We start from the raw sequence: 13415 nt of genomic DNA on the forward strand, positions 1-13415 counted from the left end.
CATGGGGGTGCGTTTTCCACAGCTTTCCAGTGACCACGCCAGTGTGATTGTGTCAGATGCTGTGGGAGGCAGAAGAATGAAAACGTGATCCCTGCCCCAGAAAGAGCTCAGGTCTTTGGGACAGAGGGTCTGGGCTTAAATCCATCGCTGCCCCTGAGCGAGGTGTGACCTTGGGGGAAATCACTGGCCAATCAAACGTTGACACATCCCTAAAAGGGAGAAAATAGGGGTTGGGAGGCTCTGAACAGACAGGTTACAGAGAAAGCTTCCAATACCTGCTGTGGCACGGTGCAGCCACCATGTGCATTTGAGAAACTTAAAATGCAGCGGTTGGGACAGAACCGATTAATAGAGGAGTCGTGACCATGTGGAGCGGGGTAAGGTGGACTGTCCTGGAATCCAGAGCGGGCAGGCCTTGTGGGGGTAGCTGACAAGGTTTTTGTAGCTGAAGGGAGATCATTTTTAATGGAGGAAGAAAGTGTTTGAAGTCAAGGTCATAGTAACAGGGTGAGGATCGAAGCTTCTCTTGCTGGGTACCTGTGTCAGTGGTGGCCTCTTGGTGGCCGGGTAGAATGTTCTAATGGCAGTAGTGGGAATGTGAGCCTAATGTATGCGCGGAACCTGAGGAGCACCCCAGGGTGCGAAGTTGACTGTGACGTAGTGACAAGACTGGAGAAGTGTCTCGGGAAACGTAAGAAGATGCCCCTAGGTTTTAGGAGGTGAATTTCTTGGATATTTGGCTTCAGTGTAGATAGTTGTAGGTAAGTGTCGTGTCAGGAACGGCAGGTAGGTTTTATTTTATGTCTACACGGATTGTCAGTGACAATGGGAGGGCGGTGTTGAGGATTTGGGGGCTCGAGGTTGGCTTATAGCAAAAAGCAGTGATAGGTAACCTTGTGTCTGTGTGTTTGGGTTTCTACTCCATATAGCAAATGTCATGGGTCTCTCTGGTTAAGGTCTTTTCTGTGCGCCTGGCAACAAAGACATTTATTCTTGGAGCAATTATTTTATGATCCAAGTTAGTTTTTTTTTTAAATTTAAATTTAAAATTTAAAATTTTATTTATTTATTTATTTTTAAGATAGTGGGGGAGGGGCAGAGGGAGAGAGAGAACCTTGGTGTGGAATGCAACACGGGGCTCTATCTCACAACCCAGAGATCATGACCTGAGCTGAAATCAAGAGTCAGCTGCTAAACAGATTGAGTCACCCAGGTGCCCCAAGAACTTAGCTTTCTTGAGGCCGTAAGCGCCGTATTAAATTTTTTTTGCTTATGATTTTCTGTTATTTCCTTTAGCCGACAGTATATGATTTAATATTCTCTATTACCTTATGCAGTCATCATCAGTAATCTGACTCTAGAGATAGGGAAACACTCAGAGATGTTAAAAAAACTGTCCAGAGCCAGGATTGGACTGGACTCAAATGTCAGACACGTTCCCCCCCGCCGCTGCACCTGGGTGCTGGGCTCCATTGCTTGTCCTCACAACCGTCAGCTTCCGTCTCTTGTGGGGAGAACATTTTAGAAATCGCTTCAGGGTCAAGAGGTGAAAAAGAATGAATAATATATCTTCAACATTATTTGGACATGAATTTTGTATTTTCTTTCAGAGACCATGTCAAATATAAAATGTCAGTCACCAAATTTTAGAATTAAAGTTAGGAAGAAAAGGGACACCTGGGTGGCCCAGTCGGTTAAGCATTTGCCTTTGGCTCAGGTCACCATCCCAGGGTCTTGGGGCCTAGTCCTGCATCTGCCTCTTTGCTCAGCAGGGAGGCTGCTTCTCCTTCTCCCTCTGCCTGCCACTCCCCCGCTTGTGCTCTCTGTCTCTCTCTCTTTCCAACAATCAAACAAACCAACAAATAAATAAAATCTTTAAAAAAAATAAAGTTAGGAAGAAAAGAACATTATAAATATATTGGTAACACACATGCTAACCAGGTAAGTAAGGAAAGAGGAGTGGAATCAAAATGGACAAAAGTGGAACAGAGAAGGATGTACTGGGACCATCTGTGGGGACAGGAGAGAGCAGACTTCCAGAGGAGACATGGGGGTCCCTGGAAAGCCAGCCGGGTGCTGTGCTCCAGCCCGAGTGTGATCAGATTGGTTAGTCCTTGTGGCCCCCGATCCTTATACTCCTGGTGGATTCTCCAAAACATCTATCCTTAGTATAAAAAGAGTCTTTCGATAGGCTTTTTTCCTCCCCGTTCTCTTTATCCACTTACTTTTGGTGTGAAGTGGATAGATTTAGGGGGAAGCTGCAGCACATAGTATTAAAAATTTAATTTTAAAATTTTTCCCCCAGATGGAAAATTTTTGGTCGTCATTCTCATTTTTTTTTTTTTTTAAAGATTTATTTATCCATTTGGCAGAGATCACAGGTAGGCAAGAGAGGCAGGCAGAGAGAGAGAGAGGAGGAAGCAGGCTCCTTGCATAGCAAAGAACCCGGTGTGGGTCTCGATCCCAGAACCCTGGGGTCATGACCCAAGTCGAAGGCAGAGGCTTTCACCCACTGAGCCACCCAGGCGCCCCTCTTCATTCTCATTTAAGATGTTGCTTGTCGGGGCACCTGGGTGGCTCAGTGGGTTAAGCCGCTGCCTTCGGCTCAGGTCATGATCTCAGGGTCCTGGGATCGAGTCCCGCATCGGGCTCTCTGCTCAGCGAGGAGCCTGCTTCCCTCTCTCTCTCTCTCTGTCTGCCTCTCCATCTAATTGTGATTTCTCTCTGTCAAATAAATAAATAAAATCTTAAAAAAAAAAAAAAAAGATGTTGCTTGTCCTTCTCATCTTACTCAAACCATACTGAACTCTGTAGGTTAGTCAGCACTCTCCCTTCATTTTCAAACCTCAGACTTTATTTTTGAAATGGTTTTCCCAGGGAGTTTTCCAGAGTCTTTTTTTTTTTTTTTTAAAGATTTTTATTTATTTATTTGAGAGAGAGACAGTGAGAGAGAGCATGAGAGGCGGGAAGGTCAGAGGGAGAAGCAGACTCCCCATGGAGCTGGGAGCCTGATGTGGGACTCGATCCTGGGACTCTGGGACCGTGACCTGAGCCGAAGGCGGTTGCTTAACCAACTGAGCCACCCAGGCGCCCCAGTTTTCCAGAGTCTTGACTGTGTGAAGACATTTCCTTCGAAACCTTAAAAGTTTGTTCAGTTTCCTATGTTTGCACCACAGAACTGATAGGTAGATAGGAAAGAAGAAAAGAAAGAATGTAAAGCTTAGTTTAGGTAAGACTGCCTCTTTCTGTCATGTTTGGGAATAAGCACATTATTTATTTATTTCTAAAGATTTTATTTATTTATTTGACAGAGAGAAAGATCACAAGTAGGCACAGCAGCAGGCAGAGGGAGAGGGCAAAGCTCCCTGCTCAGCAGGGATCCTGAGATCATGACCTGAGCTGAAGGCAGAGGCTTAACCCACTGAGCAACCCAGGTGCCCCGGGAATAAGTACATTTAAAAACTAGTAAGCATTTTGCTAATCTTTGGCTTTTCTCAGTCTGATTTCTCACTTTTACCTAGTTGAAGTTCCTAGTTGAAGCGCTCTTTTAAGTGACTTGTATGATAAAACGGGAGTTACTCATTCCAAGCAGACATCCACAGAATCCCTTTTCCATGCCAGGAGCCTTGCTGGGTGATTGGGCCAGCCTGGCCTGGCTCGTGGGGACTGTCAGCCTCAGGAGGGAGGGCCAGCCGTGGTGGAGACATTTCCGAATGCCTAACTCTGTTTCCACGGTAGCTGGCAGGGCCTTTGGAGGGGCTGGTGAATAGGTTTCCAGGTTTTGGGGGTGCCATGGGGAATTAGAGCAATGAGGTGGCGATGTGTGACCCAGCATTGTGACTAATCTCTGTGCCCAGCTGATAAAATGTGATGTCCCAGAGAGAGGAACTGTTTCTGTCTGGCATATGTTCATAGTTCTTCCAAGTGCTAAGCTCTTTGTTCTTACTCAGAAACACACTCCCTGATCTCGCTAACTAAAGCAATTATCATCATTTAATGGTCTTTTCTGAAAGCATTATTTCCACTCCAAAACACCACTTTTATTTGCCAAGTGCCACAATGTTACTTCCTGGCAATTGGTCTGCATTTATTGCCAAATTATGTAAGTCCTTGGTTGGGCTTCGTCCCCAGCCGAGAAGTGTGTTCTGCGGAGAGCATTAGGATTGTAGCGGGGCCTGGTGTCTGAAAATGAACAGCTGTCCTTGAATTCATTCATTAATTCAGTGTTTACACTGTGCTTGGGAAGGAAATCCACATTTGTTTAAAACACCAGTGCCCAGCCGGGAAATGTCATTCTGTGAAAATATTGGATTGAGGTTTGTTGTCAAGGAAATGTAAATTGTGGACATTTCATGAAATTCAAATATGCGGATTAATTTGCTAACAGGGAGCTAAGATTATAATAAACCAAGGTGGCCTTATTCAAAGATTGAAATGTAATTAGTGTTGACTGTAGTAGCAACAGCTAATGAAAGGGGCTGTAAAACCCTAGAAAAGAATTTTATTAATAAATATTAGGAGGAATATTTTCATAGAAAACTCAGAGTCAGCACAGAAGAGATTATTGGTGAGTAAAATGTGACCCCATTTAGCAAATATCATAAACAAAACATTGCAGTGAACACATTTGTTTGCTTAGAAACTCTTCTGTTGAAAAAAGTATTTGTTATAAACTTTAATGAGTGCAAACGCTTGTAAAGATCCAGAATAACACGGGCCAGTGTTGCTCGCGTACGGGACCGGGGCACACCCAGGCATTCTGGTCTTGGCCTCTGTGCATTGCTTCCGCAGTCTAAGACACGCTTGCTGTTTTTGTCCTAGTTTTGAAGTATTTTGAAAATGTTATTAGCCTTGTCAAGCTAGATCAGTTTACAGGCAGGAGATGTATCCCTTTTTCAGAATTCCACTGGGAAGATAGTAAAGGCACAAGAGTGTTTCAAGCTTCGAAGACAAGGAATGGCAGACCTCGTGGAGGAGAGCTAGCTCACCAGTGGAGGAACAGGCCCTTGAGTTGGTGGTGGTGGAGAGATGAGGTGGCTTCCCTGAAGAGCCCCTGGGAGGCTCAGAGATGGAAGGCGTGCGTTGCCCTAGGAGGCAAGGATGAGGGGCTGAAACCTAGGGAATTATGTGAGTGCCTTGAACAACCAGCTCTCCAGGGCTCTCTATACACCCTGGTATCTAGACCTCCATCTGCCTCTGCTCCTCCTCCCCACCCTGATGAGCAGGCTGGAGGTCTGTTCCCTGGAGAAACTGATCTTGGAAGCAGATAGGGACAGCTGAAAACAGGGGGGGTTGAATGAGAGCTGGGACCTCCATGCTCTTCCCCTGCCCTGTTCCCTGACACCAGTGGCCAAGCTCGTGCAGCCCCAGATTCTTTCCTTGAGAAATCAGACCAGTCCAGAAAAAAATGCCCCAGATACAGAAATGACAGAAATGTGCGTGTCCCTCATTGGAAATCTTGGTACACCCTATTCCTTGAAGCTCACCAGCTAATAACTCCTCTTCATGCTTGCAGAGGCTCCAATCTGCTTTTAGGACTGTACTGTTCAATAGGATTGGACGGCCAAGGATCTGAGTCCTCTTAGGAAAAGCTTCAACAGGAAAGAAAGGACCAAAACAGACCGGCAATGAGAAACCTTACAGAAGATGGACCTATTGCAGAAAGCAGGAAAAAAAAATTTTTTTCTTTTGAAAAAAGTTAAAGTATCTTCAGAGAGAGAGAGAGAGAGAGAGAAGCTATTTCATGTCTAAAATGAGAATAGCATTTAGAATGCAACAGAACCAATTAGAGAATAAGAAGGAGATATTGGGGATTACAAATGAAATACTTGAATTTTAGGAGAAGGTGAGGATGTAGCTCTCAAAAAAGAAAAACTAAAAAGACAGAGTTGAGAAGTAGTTGAGGAAAAAAAAATCCAAAAAGTTGAAACTCAGTGTGAAAGATACAACATTACTAATATCTTAGTATTAAGATAGCAAAATAAAATGGTTCTCTGAACATTATCACAGAAATAACACCAGAACATTTAATAGAACTAATGACATGAATTTCCAAATTGGAGAAGTATATTAAGTGCCCATTAAAAAAAAATTATTTATTTATTTGAGATAGAATGAGAATGAGAGAGAAAAAGCATAAGCAGTCAGAGGGAGAAGCAGGCTCTCCACTGAGCAGGGAGCCCAAAGTGGGGCTTGATCCCAGGACTCAGATCATGACCTGAGCTGAAGGCAGACACTCAACTGACTTAGCCATCCAGGCACCCCAAGCGCCCATATTTTATAAAACCCTCACTCATGGAGCCCCTGGGTTGCTCAGTCGTTAAGTGTCTGCCTTCGGTTCAGGTCATGATCTCAGGGTCCTGGGATCGAGCCCCGCTTCGGGCTCCCTGCTCAGTGGGAAACCTGCTTCTCTCTCTCCTGCCCCTGCTATGTTCCTTCTCTCACTATCTCTGACAAATAAACAAATAAAATCTTAAAAAAAAAAAAAAAAAAAACCCAAAAGACCCCCACTAGGATACATCAGGTGAAATTTCAACCACAGTAGGGATGAAGAAAAGGTCCTAAAAGCTGTCAGAGAAGAGTACACAGGGCACACACAGAGGAAAGGCTGTCCTAATAGAAGAATTCTTTTTTTTCTTTATTTATTTGACAGACAGAGATCACAGGTAGGCAGAGAGGCAGGCAGAGAGAGAGGAAGGGAAGCAGGCTCCCTGCTGAGCAGAGAGCCCGACAAGGGGCTCGATCCCAGGACCCTGGGATCATGACCTGAGCCGAAGGCAGAGGCTTTAACCCACTGAGCCACCCAGGTGCCCCCTAATAGAAGAATTCTTAATGGCATCCCTGGAAGGTACAAGATAACAAAGTAATTCTTTAAAAAATCAGAGGGAAAATTATTTCTAACCTGGATTCTAAATCCAGTTAGACTCTCCATCATCAAACTAAGCATTGAATAAAGACATTTTTCAAAACACCAAGGACTCAAAAAGTTTACTCCCTTGGACCTCTTAAAAAGCTACCAGAAGTGAACTCCCCCAGACCAATTGGGTAAACTAAGAAAGAGGAAATTTTGGACACAGTATAGCACAGAAGGAAGAGAGCAATGTAAGACCCTAATGAAAGGTTCAGGGATAGAGGGCAGGGCACCAGGGGAAAAGATCACCAAATTATCTGATGTTTTGGTTATTTTGAAATTAGTACTGGTAAGCATCTAATGTGATGTAGCTGACAAAAGATTTAAGGATAGGTAGGTGTATTGGGAAGAAGACAAGTGAGACTAGCAATCAGATACTAACCCTAGAGAAGTTAAAAGTTTTGTAAAGAAAGATGGCCATAGCCTACAGTGTAGCTGTTTAGTGAATAAATGTTTATATAATACTTATATATTATTTTGGTTGATTATTAATATGTAATCATAATATAAATATAGTTAATATTATTGAGAAGCTAACAGAATGAGAAATTTGCCTGTATGGTATGTCATCGCCCATATGTAAAACTGGTGATTTAGGCAATTGATTTTAGGCATATTACTGAGCAACATAGAGGTGAGTACTAGAGAAACAACTAACATTTGCACTTGGTTTCCTCTGGGGAATGTGATCGGATGGGAAAGGGAAGCTGGAGAATCCAAATTTCCATTATATCTTGTTTAATGTTGATTAAAAATGAAATTGCCTAATACTGTCAGGATAAGCCTGAAAATAAAAGTAGGTATCATGAAATCATTGGGGTCGGTGAATTAAAAATGGATTTGCACATGAATGTCCGTCTCTAAGTTGTTCCCCTTTGTAAACCTGGAGGTGATGATGTCTAACATGTTTTATATTTAGAAGAATAATCATCAAACAGAAGAGACAGCACTAGGCCGGTAAGAGACAGATATATCCAGGCAGACCCAAGACAAATTGGAAAGACTAAGTAAATCAGGATGTACTGTCGCTGAATAAAAAATTGGTAAATTATATGGATATATTTTGAATTCCATACCTTAAAAAAAGAGACTATACCCATTACCCAGTAAATGTTGACAAAAATTATCCATACATTTGCCCACAAAGAAAACCTCAGTACATTTAAAAAGGAAGGAATAGTAGAAACTTAATTTTTTTTTTACTACAGTGCATGTAGAAATTCACAACATACGGAGATAGGGACCCTCCAAGCCAAAACAACACAACAGCAGATGTACTGGATATGAAAAAACTTTTTCAAAAACAACTCGTGGATCAAAGAAGAAATCAAATCCACAGACTGAAGCTACTTAGGAAATAATGTTAAAAACGTTACTGTGGTAGAAATTATTGGCTGCCTTCCCAGTGTCAACAGGACACTGATTTTGTTGAGAGTGTCAGTGACCAGCTAAACATCCCTATTTCTCAATCTGTCCTTGTAGTTGGGGTTGGCTATATGATTAAGTTCTCACCAATGAGATAGATATAAAATAATATTGGTGGGTGGGTCTTCCAGGAAACCTCCTTAAAAAGGTTGACTCAGCTGACCTAATGAACTTTTGACATATGTGATGCTGGGTTAGCCATTTTGTAATCCTAAGGTGTCTAATGCATGCTAAAAGTAGATAAATGGAAAAGATGAAAGAGATATTCCTCGGAAATATCCTGCCATCATCCATTCTGGCCTTGGACTTCCTGCCTCTTGGAGAAAAAAATTCCTAACTCCAGAGTTGCTAAGTTGGGTCTCTTTGTTAGTAGGAACCAATGCAATTCCTAAATGACACAGTCAGATATCACAACTCATGGGATGTAATTAAATAATAAAAATAAATAAATGAAGTGTGCAAGTCAAGAAGTTGGAAACCAAACAACAAAGTAAAATAAAGGAAAGCAGAAGGAAACAATAGAGATGAAGCTAGAACTCAATAAGAAAATTAAAAAAGGGAAATGATTGAGAAATGTTGAGAGCTACTCTTTAGGGAAACAATTATTTTTAAAAATATATATATAGAGATCACGTTTTACTTGCTCAATCAAAAATTAGGTGAAGAAAGCACAAAGAAATGTAACTGGATAATGAGAAATTATAAAGAAGATGAAATGATTCATAATTTGTAAAGTTCTCTGCAAATTAACTTGAACATGTGGATCAGATAGATGATTTTCTTGGAAAATGTGCTCTCAGGCTCACTCCAGAATAGAAAGAAACCTGAAAAAGGCCCCTAGGAGTGAAAGAAATGAGACAGCTGTTATGTGTGACCTGATGCTACTGCTCTTCTTGGGGCTTCTTTCCTGTCGGAGTTCTCCAAGGGGGGGTGGAAGTGAATTTCTGGTGGGAGGCCCCAGGGTGTGGGGTGGGCTGGGCGTCCTGCCTGGTGATCTGTGTTCGGTCTTTGACGATGGTGGCCACGCCCCAGAGAGGTCATGGCACTGATCCTTGGCATTAGGACACACCCCAAAATAAGGGACCTCGAGTCTTTAGTTTTTTGTAACATTTTTCAGATCCATGTGTTACTAGAACCTTTTTGGTAAGAAAAAAATGATGAAAAATTATTCTTAATCATCCGCTCTCGTTGTCAGTCTCAGGAACAAAGTAAAGCAATGTTCTGAACATTATATCCAACTAAATAGACTTCAAAGCAAGATTGTGCATAAAAAAGGTAGAAAGCACTATTCCAACAGGAAGGAGAGAAGAGAAAGTGGTGACCATCAGAAGGCCTTCAGTCTTAATCGTTTCATGGAAAAGTACCTTGTTCTCAAATGCTAGTAACTGGAAAATCCTATTGGTTAAAAATAAATAGCATGAGGTGTGAGGAAACCAACTAAGGGGAAAAAAAACAAAGCAACCAGAATGGCCTGTCAGCCAGAAACAGAATAAGGTGCTTATGCCAAAGGTGTTATGCGTCTTCCCCGCAGAGGCCAGGGTTCAAGCCTGGTGTTGACAACTCCATGGTCATGGAGGGCATCCAGAAAGGCCTGTTTGGATGAGCAGTTGGTTCCAAAGTGTCCTTGCTGGTTAAAGTGTTGCGCTTTCTTTGAACTTTCCCCTCATCATCTTCATTTAAACAGGTGTAATTCCAACCTAATGTCTTCTTTTTACCCTGTCTTTCCCTGGTCACAGGAGCAGGGAACCATGGAGCTGTATTTCGGTGAATATCAACATGTGCAGCAAGAATATGGCGTCCATCTGAGACTTGCAAGTGATGACGGCAAAAAGTCACGGAATTCCCAACCCTCGAAGGCAGGCTCTTATGGTGTCAGTATCCGGGTACAGGGAATTGATGGCCACCCCTACATAGTCTTGAATAACACAGAGCGGTGTATGGCTGGCCCATCTTTTCCTGAAAATGGGCCATCATTCCCATCTCCGGTGAGAAGTAACCTGCCCCTGCATTCCAGCAACGGGCCTGTGCTGGAGGAGACCAGCGTCGAGGAATTGCAGCTCCCAGAAAATCCTTATGCCCAACCCAGCCCAGTGAGAAACCTGAAACAATCCTCTCTCTTTGAGGGCAAGAATGGGGTTCTCGAATGCAAAGAGGGGCCAGTGAAGCCATCCCACATGTTGAACTTTCAGAGGCATCCCGAGCTTTTGCAGCCCTATGACCCAGAAAAGAATGACTTGAACTTAAAAAAACCCCAGCCTCCTGAGAGTAATTGGCTAAACACTCGATCAGAAGAAGGTTCCAACAATAAGCAGGCTTGGACTCGCTTCCCGAAACCTGGTAATTCTCAGCCTACCGGCCCTCCTTTGGAAGATGTGGGCAAATCGAACGTGACGGCCATTCGTTTGTGCAGCTCTGTGGTCATCGATGACCCCAAGAAGCAGACCTCAGTGTGCGTAAATGTTCAGAGCTGCACCAAGGAGGGGCTGGTGGAGGAGGCCCTGTCCTCTAGTGGGAGGTCCCTAACAGCCCACAGCCCACACACCCATCCCGAGACCAAGAAGGCCAGGCCGGACGTGCTTCCCTTCCGGCGGCAGGATTCTGCGGGACCCGTCCTGGATGGAGCTCGGTCCCGGAGGTCCTCTTCCTCATCGGCAACTCCCACTTCAGCCAACTCTCTGTACCGATTTTTACTTGATGACCAGGAATGTGCCATCCATGCCGACAATGTGAACCGTCATGAAAACAGACGCTATATCCCCTTCTTGCCAGGAACTGGGCGGGATATTGATACAGGATCAATTCCTGGTGTGGACCAGCTGATTGAAAAGTTTGACCAAAAACCCGGGCTCCAGAAGAGAGGAAGGTCTGGGAAGCGAAACAGAATCAACCCGGAAGACAGGAAGCGGTCCAGAAGCGTGGATAGTGCCTTTCCTTTTGGTCTCCAGGGGAACCCCGAGTACCTAAACGAATTTAGCCGGAACCTCGGCAAGTCCAGCGAACACCTTCTCCGCCCGTCTCAGGTGTGCCCGCAGAGGTCACCGGCTCAGGAGCACCGGGGGAGACAGAGTGTGGGCCGGGCCTTCGCGAGGCTGCAGGGGGCCCACCTCAGGCCTCCCCAGCAGAGCAAAGATGGGAAAGTTCCAGAAAACAAAGGTGGTCAGGAGAGTACAGACACACACGCTTCTTCCCTCCCAGCACAGAATAAAAAGGAGGAGGAAATCAAAACAGCCACGGCGAAGCTGATGTTACAGAATCGGCCACCAGCAACTTTGCCCGACTCTGGCGCCAAGAAGATTTCTGTGAAGACATTTACTTCCACCTCCAATACTCAGGTAATGCCCGCGGGCCTTTCCTTTCTTGCTGCAGGAGGCTACAGGAACGCAGACCCTCACTAACGGCATATCCGACTTGTTTCAGTTTTCCCCTACAGAGTTTTCAACCTACTACCAATTGTATGGTTTTCCGGGTTAACTCAGATACAGATAGAATCCCGTCGTAGACTTTTCTGTCGGGGGACTTGTCAGACACTCTCTGCTTCGTTTTTCCTGTTTGTGTCTGTGTGACATCTGCAGGTGTGCAGAATTTGTTTCCACACAGAGGTTCAGTGCTTCGGTTTGTGTAGATACATTGATTTTTCTCCTGACGTTGAGTGACTGGGTTAATATCTGGCCTGAGAAATTAGGTTAATTTTAATTTAGGTCACTCCTAAAGGGACGGAATTGACTTAAGTGGTATATTTAGTGTTTTGGTAGTACCCATAAAAAATAATGATAGTGGTAAAAATGATGATAAGGTTGGTAAGTGTCAGGCACTATTTATTTGTTATAGATTCTAGGATTGCCCCAACCCTGTGAAGGTAGGTACTATTAATCTAATTTACAGGTGAGAAAATTGAGGTGAGGCGAAGTTAAGTAAATTGCCCAAGGTTATGGAGCTACTGAGTGGTGGAGCCATTGTAATGAGGATCCTTACCTGAGGAATTGTTTTTGGAAAGTAGGAATGTGTTTGGAAGCTTCTGCTTCAGGGTTTTGCCTTCTTCCTGGAAACTTCATCCTGTGGTCTAATAACTGGCTTTATGTTCCAGGCCACTCCGGATCTGTTGAAAGGCCAGCAAGAGCTCACTCAACAAACCAATGAGGAGACGGCCAAGCAGATACTTTACAATTACCTCAAAGAGGGGTCAGTGATTTTCCTTAAAGGAGCAAAGTCTCGTCCTTACCGATGGGGGTCTTAATTTCCTTTTCTGAGACCTTCTGTTTTGCCCTCCCTTCCTGCACTGTGTGAACTGTTTGAGGCTTAGGAGTCAGTGGTTGGAGTTTGCACAACAGTTTTTGAGTCTTGGGTGTGGGTATGAAGAGCAGGGGGAAAATGAGTTTATAAACTGATTTTATAATAAAGCCATATAATTTATTATTATTTTATAATTTTTTTATAAAAAAAGATTTTATTTATTTATTTATTAGAGAGAAAGAGAGAAAGAACACAAGCAGGCAGAGCAGCAGGCAGAGGCAGAAGCAGAGAGAGAAGCAGGCTCCCCACTGAGCAAGGAGCCCTATGTGAGACTCGATCCTAGGACCCTGGGATCATGACCTGAGAGCCGAAGGCAGCGGCTTAACCAACTGAGCCACCCAAGCATCCCTTTATTATTATTTTTTTAAGTAATTTCTACATCTATTGTGGGACTTGGACTCGCAACTTCAGTATCAAGAGTTGTGTGCTCTTCCAACTGGGCCAGCCAGGGACCCCTGTTTTTCAAATGACTCTATTGTTTAAAAAAAAGTTCAAAGATGGGAAGAATGTCTCCTCCTCAGTTTTGACTGACTCTTCCACCTTGAGTTTTCATGTATGCAGTAGTAATCAATCGTCCTTCCCCTCCTGAGAGCTGACATTGGCCAGGAGCCCCTGCTTCCTTGATTTTTAAAGCATGTATGAGTCATTTAAAAGCACTGCTTTTCACAGACTTATCTTGGAGGTTGAGTTTGAGTAATCTGGTTTTCAGTCCTTGCTGAGATATTAGGTCAGGAATTTGCAGTTTCTGTTTCCATTGTCTCATCAGATAGGATTAAAAAGGGGGAAAAAA

At 43.7% G+C, this 13415-nt stretch overlaps 1 protein-coding gene across 4 annotated transcripts in view; it reads left to right on the plus strand.

Annotated features, from left to right (window-relative positions):
- CGNL1 (cingulin like 1) overlaps positions 1-13415 on the plus strand; it is a 162274-nt gene that overhangs the window by 52588 nt on the left and 96271 nt on the right. For all 4 annotated transcript variants that reach the window (XM_045067463.1, XM_045067460.1, XM_045067461.1 and 1 more), the window contains 2 exons: positions 10072-11667; positions 12420-12514. In XM_045067463.1, the coding sequence (XP_044923398.1) occupies positions 10084-11667; positions 12420-12514 (1679 nt within the window). In that variant the 5' untranslated portion in view covers positions 10072-10083. The remainder of the gene's footprint in view (positions 1-10071; positions 11668-12419; positions 12515-13415) is intronic.

This window comes from Mustela putorius, unplaced genomic scaffold, assembly GCF_011764305.1.
Source record: "Mustela putorius furo isolate JIRA1106 unplaced genomic scaffold, ASM1176430v1.1 tig00003896_pilon_pilon_pilon, whole genome shotgun sequence".
In the NCBI taxonomy this organism is placed as follows: Eukaryota; Metazoa; Chordata; class Mammalia; order Carnivora; family Mustelidae; genus Mustela; species Mustela putorius.